The sequence below is a fragment of the Emys orbicularis genome, chromosome 7 (assembly GCF_028017835.1).
Source record: "Emys orbicularis isolate rEmyOrb1 chromosome 7, rEmyOrb1.hap1, whole genome shotgun sequence".
NCBI classification, from domain to species: Eukaryota; Metazoa; Chordata; order Testudines; family Emydidae; genus Emys; species Emys orbicularis.
Window position 1 is genome coordinate 34,265,041 of NC_088689.1, and position 24,240 is coordinate 34,289,280.

Consider the following 24,240-nt stretch of genomic DNA (forward strand, 5'->3'; position numbering starts at 1 on the left):
AGCAGTGCGCGTGCGCCTCAGGCCCGGCTCCGCCCAAGGCATGCTGGGAGTTGTAGTTTGGTAGCTGTGGCGGTGCATCCGCTCCCCCTTCCCCGCCCAGCCAGCCTGCCTGCCTCCCAGCAGCTCATGACGAGTGACACCGACGCTAAGCGCAAGGCCCCGCGCGCGGTGCCTACACGGCGGCCACCTCGGCCCCCGGACTCTCCCGGCTGCACCCAGGGCAGGTTCCCCTCAGTGCACACGCCGGGTCCGCTCCCCCAGAGCGCCGCACTGTCTGCGAGCATCTCAGGCGCACAGCGCTTACCACTCTGGGGGCAGCCAGCCTGGGCTAGGGGCTGTCAGCCTCCCGGCACGGCCCCCGCCAGGAGAGCAGAGCCCGTGTGAGCAACAGGGAGAACGTGCGGCAAAATGTCTCAAGTGGAGACAAGTATCAGGGGGTAGCCGTTAGTCTGTATCTACACAAACAACAAGGAGTCTGGTGGCACCTTAAAGACTAACAGATTTATTTGGGCATAAGCTTTCGTGGATAAAAACCTCACTTCTGCATCCGAAGAAATGAGGTTTTTACCCACGGAAGCTTATGCCCAATAAATCTGTTAGTCTTTAAGGTGCCACCAGACTCCTTGTTGTTCAAGTGGAGACAGCATCCGCTGCAGGCACCAGCGTGCGGAGGCCAGGGGCAGCTTTCTGTGGGCAAGGAACAGCACCTACATTAATGCTGCTTCCTGCCCCTACCTGGGGATTCCTTCCCTTGTCGATCCCTGGGTTCGGGATGCTGAACCCCCAGTGCCTCAACCGCAGGGGCACATTTCAGAGAAGCTCAGAAAGGTGAATCTCAGAGTTTCTGAACCCCTCAAGCCCCCTCCATGGATGCCTCCCCAGGAGGGGATAACCTGGCTCTTTAGCTACACTGTAGCTCGGTATATAAATATCTTGTGGAGGTGGAATCCTTTTCCGAAACAAAGTTGAAACAGAAGACCTGGTGGTGGGCTCCTTGTTTGCTGGAAAGAACAGCATTGTAGCCACTAGATGGAGCAGCTATATTAAACTGAATGATTACCAATGAAATTATTTAAGGCACCAATGGAGCATTGACAATGACAAGAAAAGGGGGAAATGGGTTTTTAAAACTCCTCATTTTCTTATCGAAATGTAATCGATGTTGTTTATAAATAACTATACATTTGGCTTACATACACTATTAATGCATTTTAATCACTGTTAGTGAACCTCACCCTCAAACTAGGATTCACATTCAGGGAAAATATCATACACAGGGGTGGCTCCAGGCACCAGCACACCAAGCGCGTGCCTGGGGCGGCAAGCCGTGGGGGGCGGCCTGCCGGTCGCCGTGAAGGCAGCAGTCAGGCTGCCTTCGGCGGCATGCCTGCGGGAGGTCCGCCAGTCCCGCGGTTTTGGCGGCAATTCGGCGGCGGGTACACCGAAGGCGCGGGACCGGCGGACCTCCCACAGGCATGCCGCTGAATCCACGTTACCAGCGGACCTCCCGCAGGTGCACCGCCGAAAGCCGCCTGACTACCGTGCTTGGGGCGGCAAAATACATAGAGCCACCCCTGATCATACAAGTTCTAGTGGTTGAACATTTAAAGAAAGTAGGGGGGACCTAGATGGTCATGTAGGTACCTAGATTAATAGGCAACTAGTTAACTACACATTTTCAACACAAAAGAGTCAGGGTTGCATTTAGTTTAAGTTTTGGGTGCAATAATTATTTTATTTGTACCAGGTAATGCATCTCTAATTATAACTGCCTAGATATACTGCTCTTTCCAATACCAGTGCTTTAGTTCTCTTATTACTTAATCTTAAAGGCTCCTTCCTGGGTTATCCTAAATGTATCTGTTGCAATTATCACTCATTCAGTACAACCTATCGCTGTTGTAACTATGCACACAACATCGATTATACAAACAATGGGAGAGAGTGAGTGAGCCAGCAACCTTAGAGTGAGCCAGCATTTCTTCTTCTCAGGGTCTTTGGAGACTGCTATGGTGAAAATATGTATCTTACAGTTGGAATGGAAAAAATCAATACTGGGACACTATTTCCTTTATGAGAAAATACCAGAGCCTAGGGATGGCTGTAGAGAAGTCTTTATTTCCTGCTACTACAGGCTTATATCTGGACTTAAGATGGGTGGAATTTGGTATTTGGGTGTCAAGAGTCAGTTATGAGTCCAACATGACCCAAAAGCTGCAGTTTTCTTAACTGCTAGGGGAAAATGATGGTGTCAGTCAAGGAGAAGGTGAGGTGATCTCCAGCCCTTGAAGAATTCCTTCTCTCAACTAGCACCTCTTAGGTCTTGGTTCAGGTTGAGCCAACTATCCTTTTTCCAGGTGCCAGTGTCCTTGATACACTGGAATAAATAGCACCGTTGCACTGAATGAAAAAGAAACGGAGTTATGTGTCATTGGCAATATTTCTTGCACTGCAGCCTGTGTCAGTTTTACAATGTCCTGTAATGGTAATACACAGGTGTTAAATAGGAGCAGCAATAACAGAAGGAATTCATGCATCACAACTGTTGGAGAGGGGAAGCAGCTGCCCATCATGACTCTAAAAGGAATAAGAATAGCCAGCTTAGTGCCATTTTGTTGACTTCTGCCACAAGAAGTAGCTGAATCAACATTACTTCGTGTTTGACAATTTTGAAGGTGGATGACAGATGAGAAAGTATCAATATCATAGTTTGCTTCTGTATGTTGCCATAAGATGTCTGTCCAACAGTACAGCCAGTGCTATTGCTGTGCCAATCAGATGCAGTCCTGAAAGATGTTTTAAGGAATTTCCTTTGACATAGCTGAACATGGAAAAGCTGTAGGTATTATTTCAGGTTTTCTTGAGCTAAGTTTAGGGCTGAATTTGGTTTAGTTTTTCTTCTTGCATTTGTGACGAATTCAAGACTTGTGTTTTAATTATTGAGTATTCAGATTGTGGTAATGCCCAGAGGTCCGTCAGGATCTGGGCCCTATTGTGCTAGGTGCTATACAATGCATAAAGACAGTCTTTGTCCTGAGATACTTACATACAATGTAAAGCCCTGATCAGGTAAACTGATCTGTATTTGTAGCCCCACTGACTTTAAGGGGGCTTGGCTTTCTGGAGCAACTTGCAGGGTCAGAGCCATAAACCATGGCCCAGATCCTCAGAGGTATTTAGGTGCAGGGCCGCCCGGGGGGGGGGGGGGGCAAGTGGGGCAATTTGCCCCGGGCCCCACAGGGGCCCCCCAAGAATATAGTATTCTATAGTATTGCAACTTTTTTTTATGGAAGGGGCCCCCAAAATTGCTTTGCCCCAGGCCCCCTGAATCCTCTGGGCGGCCCTGTTTAGGTGCCTAACTTCTATTGATTTTAACTGGCTCTGTGTGAGAAAACCTATGCCTCTGGATGGAGCCTCATTTTGTATGTTGCTTAGGCCTTGATCCAACAACTGCTTTTGTTTGGACAGACCCCAGTCTCTATTAAAACACTTGTGTTCCAGCACTGTTAGCCAAAAACCTCTAATGTGTCCTGCTTCCACCCTTACCGACCCTAAATCCCTCCTGGTGAAGCCACATTTCCCTTCAGCTAAATTAGTTTTTGTGATCTCAATACTGAGCATAGTTTGGGCCAGGTGGTGCATTTGTCTGGGATTCTCCATGCAGATTCCGAGGGTGCTCACATCCAGCCATGTACCCTGAATTGTGCTGGTGCACTTTCAACAGACAGCTCATGGCAGCTAATGTGAAACTCTTTTGCCATAGCTCTGAGTTTAACCCTTCTGGCAGAGCATTTCTTATTAAGTACTCCTATCTCAGTAATTCACTAATTTCATGCTCCTGTTCACCATAGCAATCAGCTGTGCACAGATCCTGCCGACTATGCCACTGTGACGGGTTGGATCACAGAAACCCCCTTGGGAGCTGCCACCCAATGTACCAAGACTACTTCTGCTCCTGTTTTCACTGCCAGCTCAGGACTCCAGCACCCTGTCTTGCTGAGCCAAATGCCTCCCAAAGCTTACTTAGAAACCAAGCAAACATACAGCCCATATTCTTAACCTCAAGTAGAAAATGATATATATATGTACAAATAGGATGAATAGATATAGTAGACCATAACCTTTACGGAGATATGTTACCTGGCACAGGCAGCACAAAACATATTCCAGTTATGTCATACATACATTTATAAGCACCCCCTCCCCATAAAGCCTTATGGGGTACACTGTCACACCCTCCCCCTGAACTTACTGCCAGAGACTTGGACACTGTCCATGGTGGAGGCAGTACCTGTAAAATTTCTGTTTGTTTTTGGTCACACTCCCTTTCAGTACTTAAGTACTCCTATCTCAGTAATTCACTAATTTCATGCTCCTGTTCACCATAGCAGGGCCCTTGCTTGTTTTTGTTGGTGCAGGATGAACTTTTTGTGGTAGTAGAACTTGTCTCCCAGAGACATAGCACCTTCATCATAAGTTTTGCCTTCTCTTGTTTTCAGGTGAGATGCCTCCATAACAGTTTCCGGGTAACTGCACCGGTGTTCTCCCATCCCCACTGTGTAGTTTACTTCAGGGGTTCCCAGTCAAGTCTCAGCTCTCATCTGTCCCTGGGCAGGAACCCTAGTCCCACTCCCTTCTGACCAGATGGTTTTAAGGCTACACTTACACTGTGATATTTCCAGCAAACCAGTCTGTCTAAAGGCTACTGCCTGTGCTTTGCTTTCTCTCCAAGGGCTATGACCAGTGTATTGCAGCAGTCACAAGTTACCACACAGCTCTTTCTAAGCAAGCCAGGGTGGATAAAAATCAATGATTTAAAAAAAATTGATTTTTTAAATTTAAATCAGATTGTTTTGATAAAATGTGTCTTGAGGAAAAAACCTATCTAAAGATAGATACATTATAGCTCAAAGATATCTCAGCATGGAATAGGGATTATAAATTCTAATTCTATAGTATGAGACAATATATTCATGCAATGTTTAAGAAAAAATTTGTAAACGAGTTCCAATAGTTCATGGATTAGGGACCCAATCTAATGGGGTTCCAGGGGCTTCTGTATAGATTATTTAGGTTAATCTTTCTATCTACCCAATGGGACTCAGTGCTCAGTCTAGAACAGGGGTCAGCAATCTATGGCACACGTGCCAAAGGCAGCACGCGAGATGATTTTGAGTGGCACTCACACTGCCCAGGTCCCGGCCACCAGTCCCGGGGGCTCTGCTGCCATCCTGGTGTCCTGGACGCCAGCCCCCTGCCACACGGGGTCCCGTCCGTTGGCCCCACTCAGCCCGCTGTCGGCCCCGGGTCCTGGCCACCGGTCCCAGGAGCTCTGCTGCTAGCCTGGGGTCCTACTGCCAGCCCCCTGCCACCCGGGGTCCTGTCTGCCGGCCCCGCTCAGCCCGCTGCCGGCCCTGGGTCCCGGCCACCGGTTCCGGGGGCTCTGCTGCTGGCCTGGGGTCCTATCGCCAGCCCCCTGCCACCCTGGATCCCGTCCGCTGGCCCTGCTCAGCCCGCTGCTGAGTCCCAGGGGCTCTGCTGCCATCCTGGGGTTCCGTCCGCCGGCCCGGGGCTCTGCTCCTGGCCTCGGCCTGGGGCTCTGCAGCTGCCCCAAGCTGCCTGGGGCAGTGAGGGGTGCAGACAGGGGCAAGAGGGGGCTCAGCTTAGCACCCCACCTTAAAAATTGTTCCAGTGCCACTATACTGGGATATTTTTAAGTCCTGATTTGCTGCTTACATCACTATCACGTCACGTGTAACAGTGCCGTCTGTTGCATTTTTTTTCCCACTGTAAGTTGAGGGGTACATTTGACAAAAGCAAAGTTAGATGTCCGTTCATTTCAGCCTTCTTGGACAGACACATTTGGATTTATTCAAAAGAAGGACCGTGCTGTTTGTGCTTTCTGTTGTGAAAATGTTGTTTGTCGCACATCAAGAGTTCGACGACATTTTCAAACGAAGCACAAGAAAACCGTTCTTGACGAAGCAGACAAGACTGAATCGATCAAAAAGGCAGTAGCAAGATATGAGAAGCAAAGCAGTGATTTTAAATGCTTAAGTGTAAGTAAAAATCAAGCCACAGAAGGAAGTTATAAGATTGCACAGTGCAGTGCAAAAAAAACAGAAAGCCGTTTACAGATGGGGAATATATAAAATAATTTTTTCTCAGAAATTCTGAGGTTTTGTTCAATGATTTGCCAATAAAGATGCGTATCTAAAATAAAAGAACTGCTTGTCTCTGCCAGAACAGTTGAGAGATGCGTAAGTGAAATGGCAGAAAACATTAATGAAAAGCAGACGACTGCATTAAAAGATACAGCAGTGTTTAGCATTGCAGTTGATGAGAGGGTGGATATAAACGATGTTCCACGTTTTGCAGTTGTTGCCAGATATTGTGCTTCCGATGAAATCCAAGAGGAACTTTTTTGCCTAAAACCCCTGTGTGACGGGTTGGATCACAGAAACCCCCTTGGGAGCTGCCACCCAATGTACCAAGACTACTTCTGCTCCTGTTTTCCCTGCCAGCTCAGGACTCCAGCACCCTGTCTTGCTGAGCCAGACACTCCAGTCTGCTCTAACAGAGACCCAAGGTCTAAATCACTTGCCCCAAAGCTGCAAGTTTACCTGAAAACAGCTCACAGAGGTGTGCTTGTCTTTAGCACTCAGATGCTCAACTCCCAATGGGGTCTAAACCCAAATAAATCCGTTTTACCCTGCATAAAGCTTATGCTGGGCAAACTCATAAATTGTTCGCCCTCTATAACACTGATAGAGAGATATGCACAGTTGTTTGCTCCCCCAGGTATTAATACATACTCTGAGTAAATCACTAAATAAAAAGTGATTTTATTAAATACAGACAGTAGGATTTAAGTGGTTCCAAGTAGTAACAGACAGAACAAAGTAAGTCACAAGCAAAATAAAATAAAATGCACAAATCTATACCTAATCAAACTGAACACAGATAATCACACCCTCAGAGGTGCTTCAGTAAGCTTTTTCTCAGACTGGACACCTTCCAGGCCTGGGCACAATTCTTTCCCCTGGTACAGCTCTTGTTCCAGCTCAGGTGGTAGCTAGGGGATTCTTCATGATGGCTCCTCTCCCTCTCTGTTCTCTTCCACCCCTTTATATATCTTTTGCATAAGGCGGGAACCCTTTGTCCCTCTGGGTTTCCACCCCCCCCTCACTGGAAAAGCACCAGGTTAAAGATGGATTCCAGTTCAGGTGACATGATCACATGTCACTGCAAGACTTCATTACTCACTTGCCAGCACACACATATACAGGGAGACTCACAGGTAAACAGCCATCTGCAGACAATGGGAGTCATCAAGATTCCAAACCACCATTAATGGCCCACACTTTACATAATTACAATAGGCCCTCAGAGTTACATTTTATATTTCTAGTTTTAGATACAAGAGTGGTACATTTCTACAAATAGGATGATCACACTCAGTAGATTATGAGCTTTGTAATGATACCTTACAAGAGACCTTTTGCACAAAGCATATCCCATTTGCATTATAGTCACTTATTATCAAATTTTTTATAAAACTATCCCAGTTACATTATATTCACTTATTATCATGTTTTTATAAAACCATGTAGACTGCACAACGTCACACCCTCCTCCTGAACTTACTGCCAGAGACTTGGACACTGACCATGGCGGAGGCAGTATACCTAAAATTTGCTTTTGGGCTCCCCTATGGGGCAGACACTCCTGTGTCCCCCAAAAGGGAAAGAGACCCTGATCCAGCTGTAGGCTCACAGCTACCAGCTATGAGGGACCTTTCGCTGGCCAGCAAAATCCCCCCCCTTTCACTCAGGTTGGGTTTGCTTCCAGCTAGAGTCCTTGGGGTTTGTTCCCACCACAGCAGTCACCAGGACCCCAACTTCCAGCTCCAGGATACATGTCCCTGTGCACCTCTTCCACTCCATTACAGCCAGGTCATGCTTCTGGGTCTTAATTGCTTTGTCTCTTAAGTCCAGGTTGGTGGGCAGCCTTTTCTTTTTCCAGGTCAGCCTTTTCCCAGGCAAATTGTACAACAATTTCCATTTGTCTTCCCTTGAGACCATCACTCGGTGAGCTGGGATACCACAGAGAACACCCTCCTGCCAGAACAGGCACCCCTCCCCTCCTGTCTTGCTAGGTTAGACACTCCAGTCAGCTTCAGCACAGACAGAGGTTGGGCCACACCCATCTGCAGTTCACTGAAACTGAGATTTACTCAGCTCAGGGGCTTCTTAGTTAACAGAGACATTCCCAGCACCCAGTGTTCAGTCTTGCTGGGCAATTTCCAACTGGTGTAGTTTTAGCTTCTTTTGATCTTCATTCTTACTTATTTTGCTTCCTTTTCTGTCCCTAATTCCTTTTCCCGAAATAAGCAAACAGAAAATAACAAACCAGTAACCACTTTGTCTGTTCTCCAGCCACCACACTTAAAACTCACTTAAAATCACTACCAGTATCTCAAAGCAATCAGCTGTGCACAGATCCTGCCGACTATGCCACTGTGACGGGTTGGATCACAGAAACCCCCTTGGGAGCTGCCACCCAATGTACCAAGACTACTTCTGCTCCTGTTTTCCCTGCCAGCTCAGGACTCCAGCACCCTGTCTTGCTGAGCCAGACACTCCAGTCTGCTCTAACAGAGACCCAAGGTCTGAATCACTTGCCCCAAAGCTGCAAGTTTACCTGAACAGGTACTTAACCTGGCGAATTCCTTCCTAAAGAAGCTGACCAAATGCCTCCCAAAGCTTACTTAGAAACCAAGCAAACATACAGCCCATATTCTTAACCTCAAGTAGAAAATGATATATATATGTACAAATAGGATGAATAGATATAGTAGACCATAACCTTTACGGAGATATGTTACCTGGCACAGGCAGCACAAAACATATTCCAGTTATGTCATACATACATTTATAAGCACCCCCTCCCCATAAAGCCTTATGGGGTACACTGTCACACCCTCCCCCTGAACTTAATGCCAGAGACTTGGACACTGTCCATGGTGGAGGCAGTACCTGTAAAATTTCTGTTTGTTTTTGGTCACACTCCCTTTCAGTACTTAAGTACTCCTATCTCAGTAATTCACTAATTTCATGCTCCTGTTCACCATAGCAGGGCCCTTGCTTGTTTTTGTTGGTGCAAGATGAACTTTTTGTGGTGGTAGAACTTGTCTCCCAGAGACATAGCACCTTCATCATAAGTTTTGCCTTCTCTTGTACCTTTCAGTACCTTGAAACCATATGATGTCACTCCTAGGGGTTCTAGCCCGTTTTGGGGTTCCTGGTCCCCAGATGCTTGCAAACAGGTAGGGATGTAGTATTGCTAACAGAATGCAGGCAGCAATATCCGTTAAAGTGGAGGTGTCTTGGCATTTAGCCACCAATGCCATGAGGCGGTGTGCCTCAGTTTCCCCTTCTACACAGCAGCATGGGCCTGTTATGCTTTTGCTGCTTTTTACAGGTATGGGCTTAAGAGGGGATCTGGATTAAGTAATGTGGCTTATGCCAATGAAATGAGAGATTTGGTAGATAAATGGGTGCGAGGGAGAGGCATTACCAGCTTTGAAGGGATGTGTGATCTGGTTACTCAGGAACACTTCCTGAATATGTGCAGTGATGAGGTAAAACAGTATTTGTGGGACAAAAAGGTAAATGCAGTGGGTGAATTAGCTGGGTATGCAGACTCTTATGAACAAGCACAAGCTGCGATCAAACATAAACCACTGGTGGAGGGGTATAAGGTTGGGGGAAAGCAGAATCACCGTTTTACCCCTGGGTCTGGGAAAAAAGAGGCTGGGCGGTCACCTCCCCATTCCCCTGGTACTCGTCCCAAATTTCCTGTGCAAGCAGAGGAGCCCAAGCGGTGCTATCATTGTAAGTCCACTGAGCACCTGAGGAATAAGTGTCCCTTGCTGAGTGAAGCTGTGGCTTCTCAGACATGGCCCACACTTTACATAATTACAATAGGCCCTCAGAGTTACATTTTATATTTCTAGTTTTAGATACAAGAGTGGTACATTTCTACAAATAGGATGATCACACTCAGTAGATTATGAGCTTTGTAATGATACCTTACAAGAGACCTTTTGCACAAAGCATATCCCATTTGCATTATAGTCACTTATTATCAAATTTTTTATAAAACTATCCCAGTTACATTATATTCACTTATTATCATGTTTTTATAAAACCATGTAGACTGCACAACGTCACACCCTGCATGGCACTACAAAGGGGGAAGATATAGCGGAAACTTTTGTAAACCATTTTGAAGAATGAGGAGTTAACATCAGAAAAATATTTTGTGACACAACAGATGGTGCTTCTGCCATGGTCAGAAAACAGAAGGGATTTGTAAAGTTACTTGAAGATCAGATTGGCCGCCCGACAGTCAAATTTCACTGTATCATCAATCAAGAAAACCTGTATGCTAAAATTTCTAATTCAGAGCTTAATAATGTGATGAATACAGTGGTGCAAATTGTAAATGTCCTTGTTGCTCAATCTGCTTTGACTCACAGACAGTTTCAAGCACTGCTAGAAGAGATGGACAGTGCTTATAATTCTACTTCACAGCAACATTTGGTGGCTAACTCGTGGCAAGGTTTTGGTGCGCTTTGTAAACTGTTTTGATGCAATCAAGGCCTTTTTGTCGGAAAAAGGACAAAACTACCTCGAACTGGATGATGACAAATGGCTGTGTAAGCTCATGTTTCTAACACTGCTCACCTAAACGAACACAACCTACATCTCCAGGGTGCAGGGCAATCGGTTCTGGATCTTTATGAAACCTGGAAGGCATTTGTTGTAAAACTAGCAGTTTTTTCTCAGGATATTTGAACTTCGACCTTCCGCTACTTCCAACACATAAAAGAGCTATCGACACGTTGCACTGTCAATGTCGATGATTGGAATGTACATGCAAGAACTGGAATCAGAATTTTCTGACAGATTTCAAGATTTCCAGCGATTTGGCCCAAAGCTTTCTTTTCTAATTAAACCTGAAAAGTTCAACGAAAGCGACTTGGATTTGTCTGTATTTCAGTGGATGGGTGTTGAAGATTTCGAAATGAAGCTCATTCCATTAAAAAGCTCAGAATTGTGGGCATCAAAGTTTGGAGATCTGCTGAGTGCACTTGATGCTACCGAGAGAGATCATGGGGCCTCTGTTATGACCTGCTGGACATCCCTGCCAGTGAAATTTAACTGTTTGAAGAAAATTGCGTTTGCAATGCTTTCAGCATTTGGATCCACATACCTGTGTGAACAGGTATTTTCACACATGAAATCTGTCCTCTGTCCTTCTTGGAGCCGGTTAACAACTGATCACTCAGAAGTCTGTGTGCATCTTAAAGTATCCAAATACGTGCCAGACATTGGAAAACTCAGCAAGGAAAAGCAAGGGCAAGGATCACACTAAAATTCATATGCTTGTTTTGTTAAAATATTATATGTTTGCTGTTGAAGAAAAAAATCCAGAATACATAACGTTGTTGTTTTAGTTGAATAAAACAATTTAAATGTCTGTCTGGTGATGTTCTCCTCCTAATACAGCACAAGAAAATCCTCCAAATATTAAAGATTAACCTGCTGAATTGGAGATAGTTCACCTCCCAATGACTTCATAAATATCAGCTTCAGTTACCTTTGGTAAATGAAATAATCAAACAAGCATTCATTTTCTGATATAGCTGTAAAACTAATTTTTCAAATTAGTTTTCAAAATAAATCACTTTAAAAAGGTTTAGTGTGTACCTTCTAAAAATGAAACCTACATCTATCTCTGTGTTGTGAAGAATATGTATTAAGATTATAACAACCAACAAGAATGCACTTTTATGTAGAAATCCATGATTAAATCGAGTCTTCCTGACTAGTGATTTAAATCAAATCCATCCTGAAGCAAGCCCATTTATTCTTAAGGTAAAAGTATTACAGAGAAAACATCTGAAAACAATAAACAGATTTAAACATACATTAAAGATACCAGGAGTCACCTATCATTCTTAGGGGGCCCTAGTAGGCCAAAGATTTTCCAACCCTTCCACAATGGGTGGGGCCCCTCTAGGACAGAAGGTCTTGTCCATTTGCTGGAGTAGAAAAGATCTTGTAACAATTCAGGCTCATCCTTTTATACCAAAAGACCTTTCTTTATCTCTTAGTCTCTAGAAAACCCAGCTTGAACCAGCTGTTTAGTTTGTGATTGACTTTAATAACCCCCCTCCCCGACACACACATTATTTTTAGTTCCTGGAGGACCTGTGGTTACCCTCTTCCTGGAGAAAAACACAATCATACTCATATATAAACCGTTCATAAATTAAATACAATGGCCCCTAAAGATACTGCATGGGGATGCGATATCTGTCACAGCTGTGCTGCCTGCTGCAGTCAGTATATGTAATGTAGTCATCAAAAAAGTGAAAAATTCATTTCACATTTGTTTAAGTTGAGCAGATGCTAACATTTATTTTGAGAAGAAGAAAAGAAACACCAAAGAAATGAATGTTTACCACTCTGTTTTACTACCACAAAGTGGTGATGATTTAGTTTCACAAAGCCAACGAAAGGCAGTAAAGAAAATTGCAGCTGCAACATCTCTGCTACAAGTCAAACAGAAACACGATGTGCTAAATACGACATGCTTGGAATAGAAATCCAGGTTCAAATAATAGTTAGCTTCAGAATGTAATTCAGATGGTGGTAAAATATATTCAACATGCTGACAACATATCCTCCACAGGCTGGAGGGACATTTACCTATATCTTATTTATTATTCCCAGCACGCAAATGTTCAAAGCAGCAATAACTTACCAGACCTTTATGGGCACCAACGGAAAGGAGATGCTGATTTGGAAAGGAGAAAGAGTTGAAAGGAAAGAATAAAGAAAGAGAGAAAAGAATAGGTAAACAAACATGATATGAAGATGGACAGAATGGATCAGACATGGAAGGAAAGGAAAAAAGGGATAAAGAAATAGAAGGGAAAAAGCAAGAAAAATTTTCTGTTAATTGTACTTTTATTTTTTTGTACATCCCTGACACCATCCTGTATTTAAGTTTGGGAGGGGGATGGTGGTTATTTTGTGCATTTTTGTCAATTTGGTTGCCCCTTTGCAGCTGCAATTAGTCATTCCCTCAGCCTCTGCATTTCAATCATTCCCAGGAAACTTCTTGGACGATATGGCTTCACTGTGCTCAGGTTTTTCCATGCGGCCCAGTGCCTTGGGTGGTAACGTCCTATTGTTTCTAGTTATCTCACTTTGTAAAGGGGTTTAATTGCTTCTTCCACTTAGCCTGAAAAAAGGGTGGTTAGCCTACCCATCAGCTTTAATTAGGTATGTGATTGTCTATTGATTAAAGATCAGGGGGTAGCCGTGTTAGTCTGTATCTACAAAAACAACAAGGAGTCTGGTGGCACCTTAAAGACTAACAGATTTATTTGGGCATAAGCTTTCGTGAGTAAAAACCTCACTTCTTCGGATGCATAGAGTGAAAGTTACAGATGCAGGCATTATATACTGACACATGGAGAGCAGGGAGTTACTTCGCAAGTGGAGAACCAGTGTTGACAGGGCCAATTCAATCAGGGTGGATGTAGTCCACTCCCAATAATAGATGAGGAGGTGTCAATTCCAGTAGAGGAAAAGCTGCTTCTGTAATGAGCCAGCCACTCCCAGTCCCTATTCAAGCCCAGATTAATGGTGTTAAATTTGCAAATGAATTTTAGTTCTGCTGTTTCTCTTTGAAGTCTGTTTCTGAAGTTTTTTTGCTCAATGATAGTGACTTTTAAATCTGTAATAGAATGACCAGGGAGATTGAAGTGTTCACTTACTGGCTTATGTATGTTACCATTCCTGATGTCCGATTTGTGTCCATTTATTCTTTTGCGGAGGGACTGTCCGTTTTGGCCAATGTACATGGCAGAGGGGCATTGCTGGCACATGATGGCATATATAACATTAGTGGATGTGCAGGTGAATGAGCCCTTGATGGTGTGGCTGATGTGGTTGGGTCCTCTGATGCTGTTGGAAATTCAACACCATTAATCTGGGCCTGAATAGGGACTGGGAGTGGCTGGCTCATTACAGAAGCAGCTTTTCCTCTCCTGGAATTGGCACCTCCTCATCTATTATTGGGAGTGGACTACATCCACCCTGATTGAATTGGCCCTGTCAACACTGGTTCTTCACTTGCGAAGTAACTCCCTGCTCTCCATGTGTCAGTATATAATGCCTGCATCTGTAACTTTCACTCTATGCATCCGAAGAAGTGAGGTTTTTACTCACGAAAGCTTATGCCCAAATAAATCTGTTAGTCTTTAAGGTGCCACCAGACTCCTTGTTGTTTTTATTGATTAAAGAGTCTCTTGATGGCAGCCATTAACATCTTCCATCATAGCAATATTAATCCTGCTGGCTCCTCTGTATTCTTTAGTTGTCAAGTAAATGCAGAAAAAGACAACAGCTTTGATTCTCATTGGATGGAGTGGAGAGTAGGGGGCCACAGGGAGCCAGGGTTGGCTGCCTGATTCATAGAGGCCCAGCCCTGGCACAAGACAGGGCAGCAACATACATTGTTGGTGTAAGATCCTCAGGGATCTTACACCAGTGGAGGATCAGCTGTGGCAGAACTCTGTCCCACCATGCCCATACCCCTTCCTTCTCTTTACACTGGGAGTCAGGGCAGCTAGTGCAGAGGCAATGGAATCTCCTCTAGTGACTTTCCACTGGCAGAGAGTTCCTCTTTCCTCCACATTTTATTGTCTTTAACTTCTTTAATTCCGTCAGATCTCGGTATCATAATCATCTAGTTGAGTCAGACCTGGCACTACTGAGGGGAAAAGGGGACATTGCCCCCCCCCCCCCCATGGTCTTCAAGGGGCCCCAAAGCTATTGTCAGAAAGGTCAAAGTTATCCAATGTTAAGCAGCAGAACAGCAGCAGATTGGAGAGGTTTCATCCTTTACATATAAGCCCCTTTGTTTTCAGTTTAAACCAATTTTTACTGAAAAAATCCTGGTTTTTACAAAAAGTATTCATTTTTTTCTGATTTTCACCCTACTGTTGTATCATTCAAATATATTAAAAAATTACTTGTTTTGTTAGGAAAATACAATACATTGCATTAAATAAATGTATTACAATAATTCATTAGTCTGTGTGTATATGCAAAGCTGCCTGTTGAAGTAAGGCTTAGCCTATTAGTCCAGTGTATTAGTCTAGAAGATACACACAAACAGGCACACATGCAAGCTCTGAAGCGCATGCGCATCTGAATGTACTGATGAATCTCATGGCCATCATGTACAAATTTCAAGTAATTAGCAGATAATGGTTTAAAGATCTGACACACTAAAATGGGAAGAAAACAAAAATCTGTACCAGAATACATTTCAGAACACAAGGAAGTATTCAAAAGTTCTAAAAAGACCCCAAAATGGAAGAAAAGAAGTTGAGTAAATGCACTGCAAATGGTGTTGCCCAGTTATTAAATGTAAATATTTATAGGCTAATAGTTCTAAGTCTACAACAGTAAATGTTTATTCAAATGAAAAGATTTATTTGGGGATTAGAGAGATATTGTTTTCTTAAACTCAGAGGTAGCATTGTGTTTGGAGTTCTGTTTTAATTCTGCAGCAAACCACATTGAATTCCATTAATCAAAGCATTAATCTACTGAATACTTCCCCCCATCCCGTCCTTTTGTCCACCAAAATAAACGCTGATATTTACCCAGAAAAATTATAAATAGTTTTTGCCACTGATTTTCACCTGTTTTTGTTGTAGCAATAAATACTGATAAATTTCCGGGAAAAATTAAATAAAATAAAACCCCAAAAACCAAAGACCCTATTTATATATTATAAATCACACCAAAATACTGACATCGTAGCCAAATTTTACTTTTTAAACCCAAGATTTTCCAGGGGTCTAACTAGTCTCTGGACTCCTGGAAGGTTAGTTGTTTTTTAAATAGTGACATCCAAGGCCCCAACATACCCACTTGCGCCTCCCAATAATGGGACCCTAGAACTGGCCCTGAGGTCAGTCAAAACAGTGAGAAACTTCCTTTTACAATGTAGAATCACACCAGTGACTACTAAACTCTTGCTGGATAAGCAGCCTGCAAGAACTTAACTCTTCTCTGGGTGCAACTGACCCCTGTACAGAGGGCCACCACAGCTGGAGTGCACAGAATCATTGCTGCTGCCTTGCATTTGAATGGATCCATCATCACTAGGCTGGGCCCATCCACAGCTCACATTTCATCAGGAGAGAAAGAAACACACCATGACAGTGGTTTCAACCCCTTGGGGGTCCACAGACTATGTCTAAGATATCCAAAGGGGGTCATTCAAAATTTTTAGGGGTCTGCAAATGCACTACTGCATGAGGCCATCCCCAGCTATTTAGTGAAGATGAATGGAGCAGGAATTCATTCAGACTCTGGTCAAATGAATCAGCCTTCAAGCAAATTAGGAAAGAAAGGCTAGCAATGGATAGAGTTCCTATGAGGCACAGGCAAGCTCAAATTCAACGATAAATCTGCTGCAAGAGACGTTGCTAATGATATTTGTTAGCTTCTCAGGTTAACTTTGCTCTTCACCCCACAATGCGCATCCCACAGGAATCTCAGCCCTCAGAGTACAGGACATCAGCCCTCCCAACACGCCTGTGTCCTGCTATTTCAAATAAATGAGCTCCTTAAGAGTCTTCTTCCTTCTGCGAAACCTGGTGGGAGTGCAAAGCCTGGCTCTCCACATCCCCACGTCCTCCCGGAACTGTGATTTCAGAGGTCCCCTGGTCCCACACGGAGCATACCAGAGTCTCAGCGCCAGTCTGCGGCTAGGGCTAGGATGCGGGCAGTTACTCATCCCAGCCTGCAGTCCTAAGGGCCCCCTCCTTTTTCTCCCACTCTCCCCTCGTCTCCTCCTACCCCCTTTCCTCGCCTTCCGGCCCCTTCCCCCAAGCAAGGGTGGCGGGGGGCATGCCCAGGACGGGTCCATAGCTGCCGGGGTCGCGGGCAGAGCTGTGGGCAGACCCCTGTGTGACCCTGCTCTGCTCCCGCTCGACTCGACCCTCCCGCCCCAGTTCAGAGGGGGAGGCTACTGAAGCCCAGAGGCAGCTGCGAGCGGCTGCAGGCGGGCGAGGGGCGGAGCAGCCAGGGAGACTCAAACTTCCCTCCCCGCCGCTCCCGCAGCAGGTAGCTGGGCTGGGCGGGGGCCGGCGCGGCTGTGGAGGCGGCAGCTGCGGGCGAAGAGCAGGCAGCCTCCCGGGTCAGGGGGGAGCAGCGGGCGCTGTGGGGCGCGGCCTCCCCGACGGGCAGCGCTCAGGGCACGCTGACCCCATGGCGAGATGTCCGCCCCCGCGGAGCGAGCCCAGCGGGGCACGGGGAAGTTGAGGCACCCGCCCCACCTCTGGTGGCAATGATCAGCTAACCGGGCTGAGGCGCTTCTCCCGCGGACTGTCGAGCGAGCCCCTGCCCGGGTCGGGGGGCGAGCCCCGGAGAGCTGGGGGCTGAGCGGGCTCGGGGACCCTCCCCAGGACCCAGCGTGTTGGGAGCCGGCGGCTTCATGGGCAGCACCCGTCAAGATGGTTATGGACATCAACAGCAGTCACGTGTCCGGCCACCTCCGAGCCTTCGCCCTGGAGGCTCCCCGCGAGCTGAGCAGCAGTGGGATGGTGGCTGGCTCCCTGCACCCCCGCTGGCTGAAGATCATCCAGGATGTCACCGCCAGCCCCAGCCCCGCTTCCAGCCTGGCGGCCGACAATGACACTCGCTGCGGGGAGCAGATCCTCAGCTACGGCAACATGGAGAAAGTTGTTATCGGGGCCATTCTCTCCCTCATCACTCTGCTGACCATCGCGGGCAACTGCCTGGTGGTGATCTCCGTGTGCTTTGTAAAGAAACTCCGGCAGCCCTCCAACTATCTCATTGTCTCCCTGGCTTTGGCCGATCTCTCGGTAGCGGTGGCCGTCATGCCCTTTGTCAGCGTAACGGACCTCATTGGAGGAGAGTGGATCTTTGGCCACGTTTTCTGTAATGTCTTCATTGCTATGGATGTGATGTGTTGCACTGCTTCCATTATGACTTTGTGTGTGATAAGTATTGACAGGTGAGTGCAAAAGCGGAGATGCCAACATCTCGTGTGTACTTGTGCTGTGTGTCTCTTTCTCTCTTTGTCTGGAGCTGAGACAAGCAAACCGAGTGAATGCCCCCGTTTGAACACTACAGTGGCTAGGAGACAAATACAGAGTAGAAATATGACTCAAAGTTATTTAGTTTGATAAGTTAGCAGAGAAGATTCTTGAATGCTGACTGCAGCTGGCAGATATGTTGTATGGCAATTCCACCAGGGGTCTCTTTTGCTTGCTTATTTTTCCTTGGGAAATAACAGATATTCTCAGAGGAAAAATTGATGGCATTTTTAAAAAGAAAAAATCAAACAATCATAGACTAACCTATTTTACACCCGCAGCCTATTGTTGCTAACCTACACACAGGCAAATACATGTGAAAAATGTGGACACTAAAACCGGGAGAGGGTATGTACTGACTGCAGGACAGCTTACTAGTAATTTGTTTCCAATGTTTAAATCGAGTTTATGAGTTCGATTCACCCCGAAGCTGAGGGAGAGGGAGCCTGCTGTGACTCCCTGATTCTGCACTGGGCCAGCCCTGACATAAGTTACAGCAGGCTATAGGCTGTTGAAATTTATGCCTGTGGAGGATCGACACAGTAGGGCCAGTGCTCTGCCTCACCCCCACCAAACTCCCTCCCTCAGTATGCTGCCTGTGTGGGGCAGCAGTTGGCTCCATCAACTTTACACCAGCTGGGGGGATTTCCTCTCCACCCAGTGGTTTTGCCGATGGCCATTTACAGCCCTTGTGCTACCTGAGTAGTGCAAAGGGGTTAGAGCAAAGGAGAGGATCTGGCCCGAAGATATTTCATAATTTTATTTAAACTATTGGGAATTGTGCTTCTATTGTCAACAAAAACATAGCAATTTGAAACCTTGAATTAAAAGCCAGTGGATTTTATTAATCAATATATATCAGTAATAATTGCTAGCATGGATAGAGCCATAGGAACTGCCTTTTTGGAACAGAGAAGTGGTCCATTTATTTCTGTGTCCTGTCCAGGCCCGCCGACAGGGGGTGGCGAAGGGGCAATTGCCCAGGGACCCGGGTGATCTAAAAGGGCAAATTGCCTGGGCGGGCCGCAGGACTCCTAGGTGCATGCGACCGCTCCGGAGCGGGCCCCAGACTTTGGGGGGCCCTGCGGGCCGGCGCGGGGTCGGTCCCGGAGGTGACGGATTCATCACTTCCAGGCCCTGCCCCACCTAAGGACGGTCCTGGCCCTGGGCCCCGGAATTCCTGTCGGCGGGCCTGGTCCTGTCTGACACTGTACCAGCTGTTTCAGAGGAAAGTGCAAGAATCCTGCAATAGACATGTATGGATAACCTGCCCTCAGGAAAGTTTTCCTCTTGACCTCCAACAATCAGAGGTTGTCTTATGACCTGAAGCATGAAGGTTTATATCTCATTCAAAACTCTTGTTTATTAATATTTGCTGTTACAATTGTGTATATTTTTGCTAACGCTGTATTGACCAATCCTTAGTAGAATCCTCCTAAGCTCTTGAATTCAATTATATCTTGTAGAAATGAGTTCCACATACTATTTAATGTTGAACAAAAAAGTATTTCCTTTCATCATTTTTAAACTTGCCATCTTTAAATTTAATTCTTGTGTTATGAGAATGGGTGAACAGCAGTGGCTGACTTACCCTTTTTTTTTTTTTTTTTTTTTTTTACTATTCATTGGTTTGTATATCCTTTTATCCATTTCTGTGGAAAGAGTCCCAATTTTTAAGTTTTTTCCTGACTCTAATAATTCTTGTTGCCCATCTCTGAACCTCACATGCCAAGTAAGGCTGTACCATTGATGTACATAATTGCACTGTGATATTTTCAGTATTATTCTTTATCCTGTTTCTTATACATCCTAACATTTTTGTTTGCTATTTTTGGCCAGTGCTGGGCATTGGGCAGAGGTCTTCATTGAGCTATCCACAAAGATACTCAGGTCTTTTTCCTGAGTTGTTATAGTTACCCTAGTGATAGTGTTATAGTTAAACCAATGACAGAAGTTATACACATGTATCAAGGGGATAATATATCCTTTTAAGATAGAATCTGGAACTAGAATTACAAAGTGATTGATTTTTAATGGACAAAAACAATGAAAATATTCTCTCATTTTTTACTTTGTTTTGTATATTAATGAACAAAAACTTGTATTAAAGCAGGATCTTTTGATTCTTAAAGAGTTCATACTTTCCTGCTGCTTATTTCAAACTTAAAATCATAATTCTCTGTGAAGCCTGATGCCTTAACCTCTGTTTCCTTCAAATCTGTTATACAATCATGAGTTGTGATGCTGTAAACTAAGGTTGATGTCAGGTAAGGAACAGCTGCAGATAAATCCTTAGTGAAATCTTACTAAATGTTTAGTAACAACTGAGAAAAGAGAAATAAAGAGATGAGCTAGAAGAGTAATTATTTTTAATGGAGTTACTCTGGCATAGAAATGGATTAACAGTGGTGAATCAGGTGCAGGTTTTTTCAAGGTAACCATGAGATATTAGCGACTTTTTGGAGATGTGAAGATGCATAGAATATTTTCAGCAACTAGTAATGACCCAAATTTTAATTTGAACAGCAAACTATCACCCAGATAGCACTGATATCATGCTATCTCATTTACAGTAGAATTACCCTTTTTCATTTGTGTAAGTAGAAAGCACTTCATTTTTGGGTGAGAGGTGCATATCACTGAGTAAAACTCTATGTGTAAGGTAGCAACTTGCAAATCACATGGTATGCATTATTTAAGTGAGTCAAAGAACTTTCACAAAGAACAATGGATTTGATGGAAGTGCCTGTATATTTGATCTTGCTTTAGAGGAAAAAAGCCTTCCATCCTACCCCAAAAACCTGCTCTGTGGAACAGTGTAGGGAGCATACACAGTAATCCAATTAGCTCCCCCTTGTGGGAAAAGCAAGAAGCAGGGCTTGGAGACAAAACTAACATGTTGGGCATATCATTTTTGCTTTTCTTTGTTAGAACTCTAAGCAGAAATAGCTCTTCCTGCAGCAAGTCATCTTTCCCAGAGATGAGAATCACTATCAGTCCAAGGAAAATCTTGAAAGAACTTAAGTATTTAATGAAAGTAAAAACCACAGTTTCAAACAAGCCATCCTTTTCAGTGAGACCCAGGGGACAAGGTTTGCAGTATGTGTGTGAAATTCACTCCACACACAGGGTCAGCACAATCTTCTGTACCATTTAAATCTCACTGAAAGCCCTTGTGTGCTTAGGCCTCATTTTCAATTGTGTTAAGCAAAAGCCCTGCGAGATGCAGTCTAACACTTTTAAAATCCTGTTGTAGCCTAGTGTGGAGCCTACACCACGGCCAGCTAACATGGCTTCAAACTGGTTAGCCTGTATCGTAATGCCTCTTTTCAATCTGTTAAGCTAATTCAGTTGAAAAACACACCCTTTTTGCCTATCGAGACATACCCTCTGCGTGTGGTGTTCCACAGCACCATGCAAAATCCTGAAGTGTTCATTCCACAGGACCACAATGCCTTTCAAATGATGGCATTTTATAATACATAAAATATGTGCAGTGTGTACCTGAGAGAGTGGAACAGCTCAATGTATTTGCATAATACTTTACTGACATTCAGAGACAGTTTGTTGAAGGAGAGTTTTGATGCATATCAAATAGAAGGCTAAAAGAAAATATAACTGAAAAGGTGATGGAATAATAGACCTATATGCACTTCAGTGATAGGCAATTTGCCTGTCTTACTAAAGATATGCAAGGACCGTATCCAATGCAAGATATAGTATGCAATTTGTTTTTTCACCCTCTGGGCCCGCTTTTCAAATATAAGTTTCTGAATAGGATGTCCATACTCGCCCTGGCTACTCAAATTGACACATGAGCACATAAAATGGGTATTTATTTCCCTAAGTGCTGCTTTTAGAATTCAGATACAGGATTTAATGATGCTCCATGCGGTTATTGAGCATCTAAAATGAAACCCAGACTTTGTCTGAAGTATCTGAATAAAACAGCTGGTAAATGTTTGTGCTCTAGGTTGTATTAATGAATGCTATATTAAGACTGTGCAAAGCACTTATTAAAATGTTAGTATAGTGATCACTGACACTTTACAGGCTCCACAGGACTCAGTCAAATTAGGAAAAGCACACTCTGGTGAGTATCTATACAGGACTGAACTTAATGGAGAATATAAGGTAATATCCTTGACAATATCAAACATTGGAATTTTAGGCTTTTTGCAGGCCGTATCATTTCTTCTACCTTCACAGGATGAAAACCCCACAGATCCGCATCAGGGAGTGCAAAAGTGGGCAGTGCCACCTCTGTGGCATCCACCCTATATCTTGTGGAAGCTCTTCTGTAGGAATAGGTATCTGCCTATAGGATGGGGTGGGCTGGGTCAGAGGTGGTATAAGGTGGAACTGGGGAAGTCAAGCATCATTCTTCCACCACTAGCCCCAGGGAGATTCCAGAGCTAACTTAATATACTCACAGAGTCAGTGTTAACTTTGATAAGCACCGCATCTGTGATGTAGGAACCTGTCTGAGGGGGAGTTTTGGGGGAAGGTATGGGCTGCAGAGACTTGGCAGCATGGTTGTCCTGCAGTAAGAGGTAACCTTCCTTAAATAACACCTCTTATTAGTTGCTTTCCCCCTAATGTCTTCTCTTCTGGATCTTTAGCATATAGATTACACAAATTTATATTCCTTCAGATTCAAAAGTGATCAAAATTCAGACGTGATGTGTAAGAGGTATAGGCTACACCTCATTAACTGGGTACGCGTCTAAGGGGAGTTTAAGTTGGTGTGGCTCAGGCTGAGGTGCCCAGTGAATTTTGCCCAATATAGCTGCACAAACCTAATTTGGGAGACAGTTAACTAAATATCTACATAAGAAGCAGCAACTTTTAGTCCAATTGAAAACCCACTCAGTTGGTTACTTTCTAGAACTACTCTGGCTTCATGATTCTTTAGACGTTAGTAAAATAAATACTATAATACAAAAAGAATTGTAATATTTTAACCAAACCTGCTTGAGTCATGCATGCTTTCTGGAAGACCTTTCCAATCTTTATGCTTCATCCAGCATACCATGAGTATTCTAAACTTCCTTTAAGTCACTGGGAATTTGGGATATGCAAGTAATGCAGAATTGGGTTTTTTATTGTCACCAATATATTTATAGTTGAATAGAAAAATCTCTCCTTTCTAACAGAATTCTGTTCCTTCCTGATTCATTCATTAACACTATAAACAGATATATGTGTTTTTGCAGTTACTAAGGCCAAGTCTATACTAAAAAATTAGATTGACTCAGCTACATCGCTCTGGGGTATGAAAAATCCACATCCCTGAGCGATGTAGTTAAGCTGACCTAAGACCCAGAAGAATTCTTCCGTCAACCTCACCACTGCCTGTCAGGGAGGTGGATTAACTACAGCAATGGGAGAACTCCTCCCGTCGCTGTACTAAGTGTCTACACTGAAGCACTACAGTGGCACAGATGCAGCTGTGCTGCTGTAGTGTTTTAAGTGTAGACATAGCACCTTGGAGGACTGAGACCTAAGGTTGAGTGTCCTCAACTCCCACTGCAATCAAGTTGCCTTAGAGAAGAATGTGGATTTAGGGATACTCAGCATGTCGGATAGCTCAGTGGTTTGAGCATTGGCCTGCTAAACCCAGGGTTGTGAGTTCAGCCCTTGAGGGAGCCATTTGGGGATTGGCCCTGCTTTGAGCAGGGGGTTGGACTAGATGACCTCCTGAGGTCCCTTCTAACTCTGATATTCTATGATGTCCCAGGAACCCCATAATGCCTGGCAGGATCAGGCACAAGTATTGGAAGAGCAATATCACTGAAGGATTGATGAGGAAAGATGAAACTTCCATTTACACTGAAATTCCTGAAAGATCAATAACAATGTGAAAGGAATTAAAGAAAAAGTACGTGATGGAGTAATTTCAATTATGGTATATATTTCAGCAGAATCAACTCAAAGAATTAGCTTTATCCTAAACATTATTACCATCATAAGGGCTATTCTTTCCATTTCTAAATCCTTTAAGGAACTTACTGTTT

At 44.4% G+C, this 24,240-nt stretch overlaps 1 protein-coding gene across 1 annotated transcript in view; it reads left to right on the top strand.

Annotated features, from left to right (window-relative positions):
- Nucleotides 1–17,617: 17,617 nt before the first annotated feature.
- Nucleotides 17,618–24,240, top strand: part of HTR7 (5-hydroxytryptamine receptor 7) — a 47,173-nt gene continuing 40,550 nt past the window's right edge. The window contains exon 1 of the mRNA XM_065408556.1: nucleotides 17,618–18,141. Coding sequence (XP_065264628.1) covers nucleotides 17,618–18,141 — 524 coding nt within the window. The remainder of the gene's footprint in view (nucleotides 18,142–24,240) is intronic.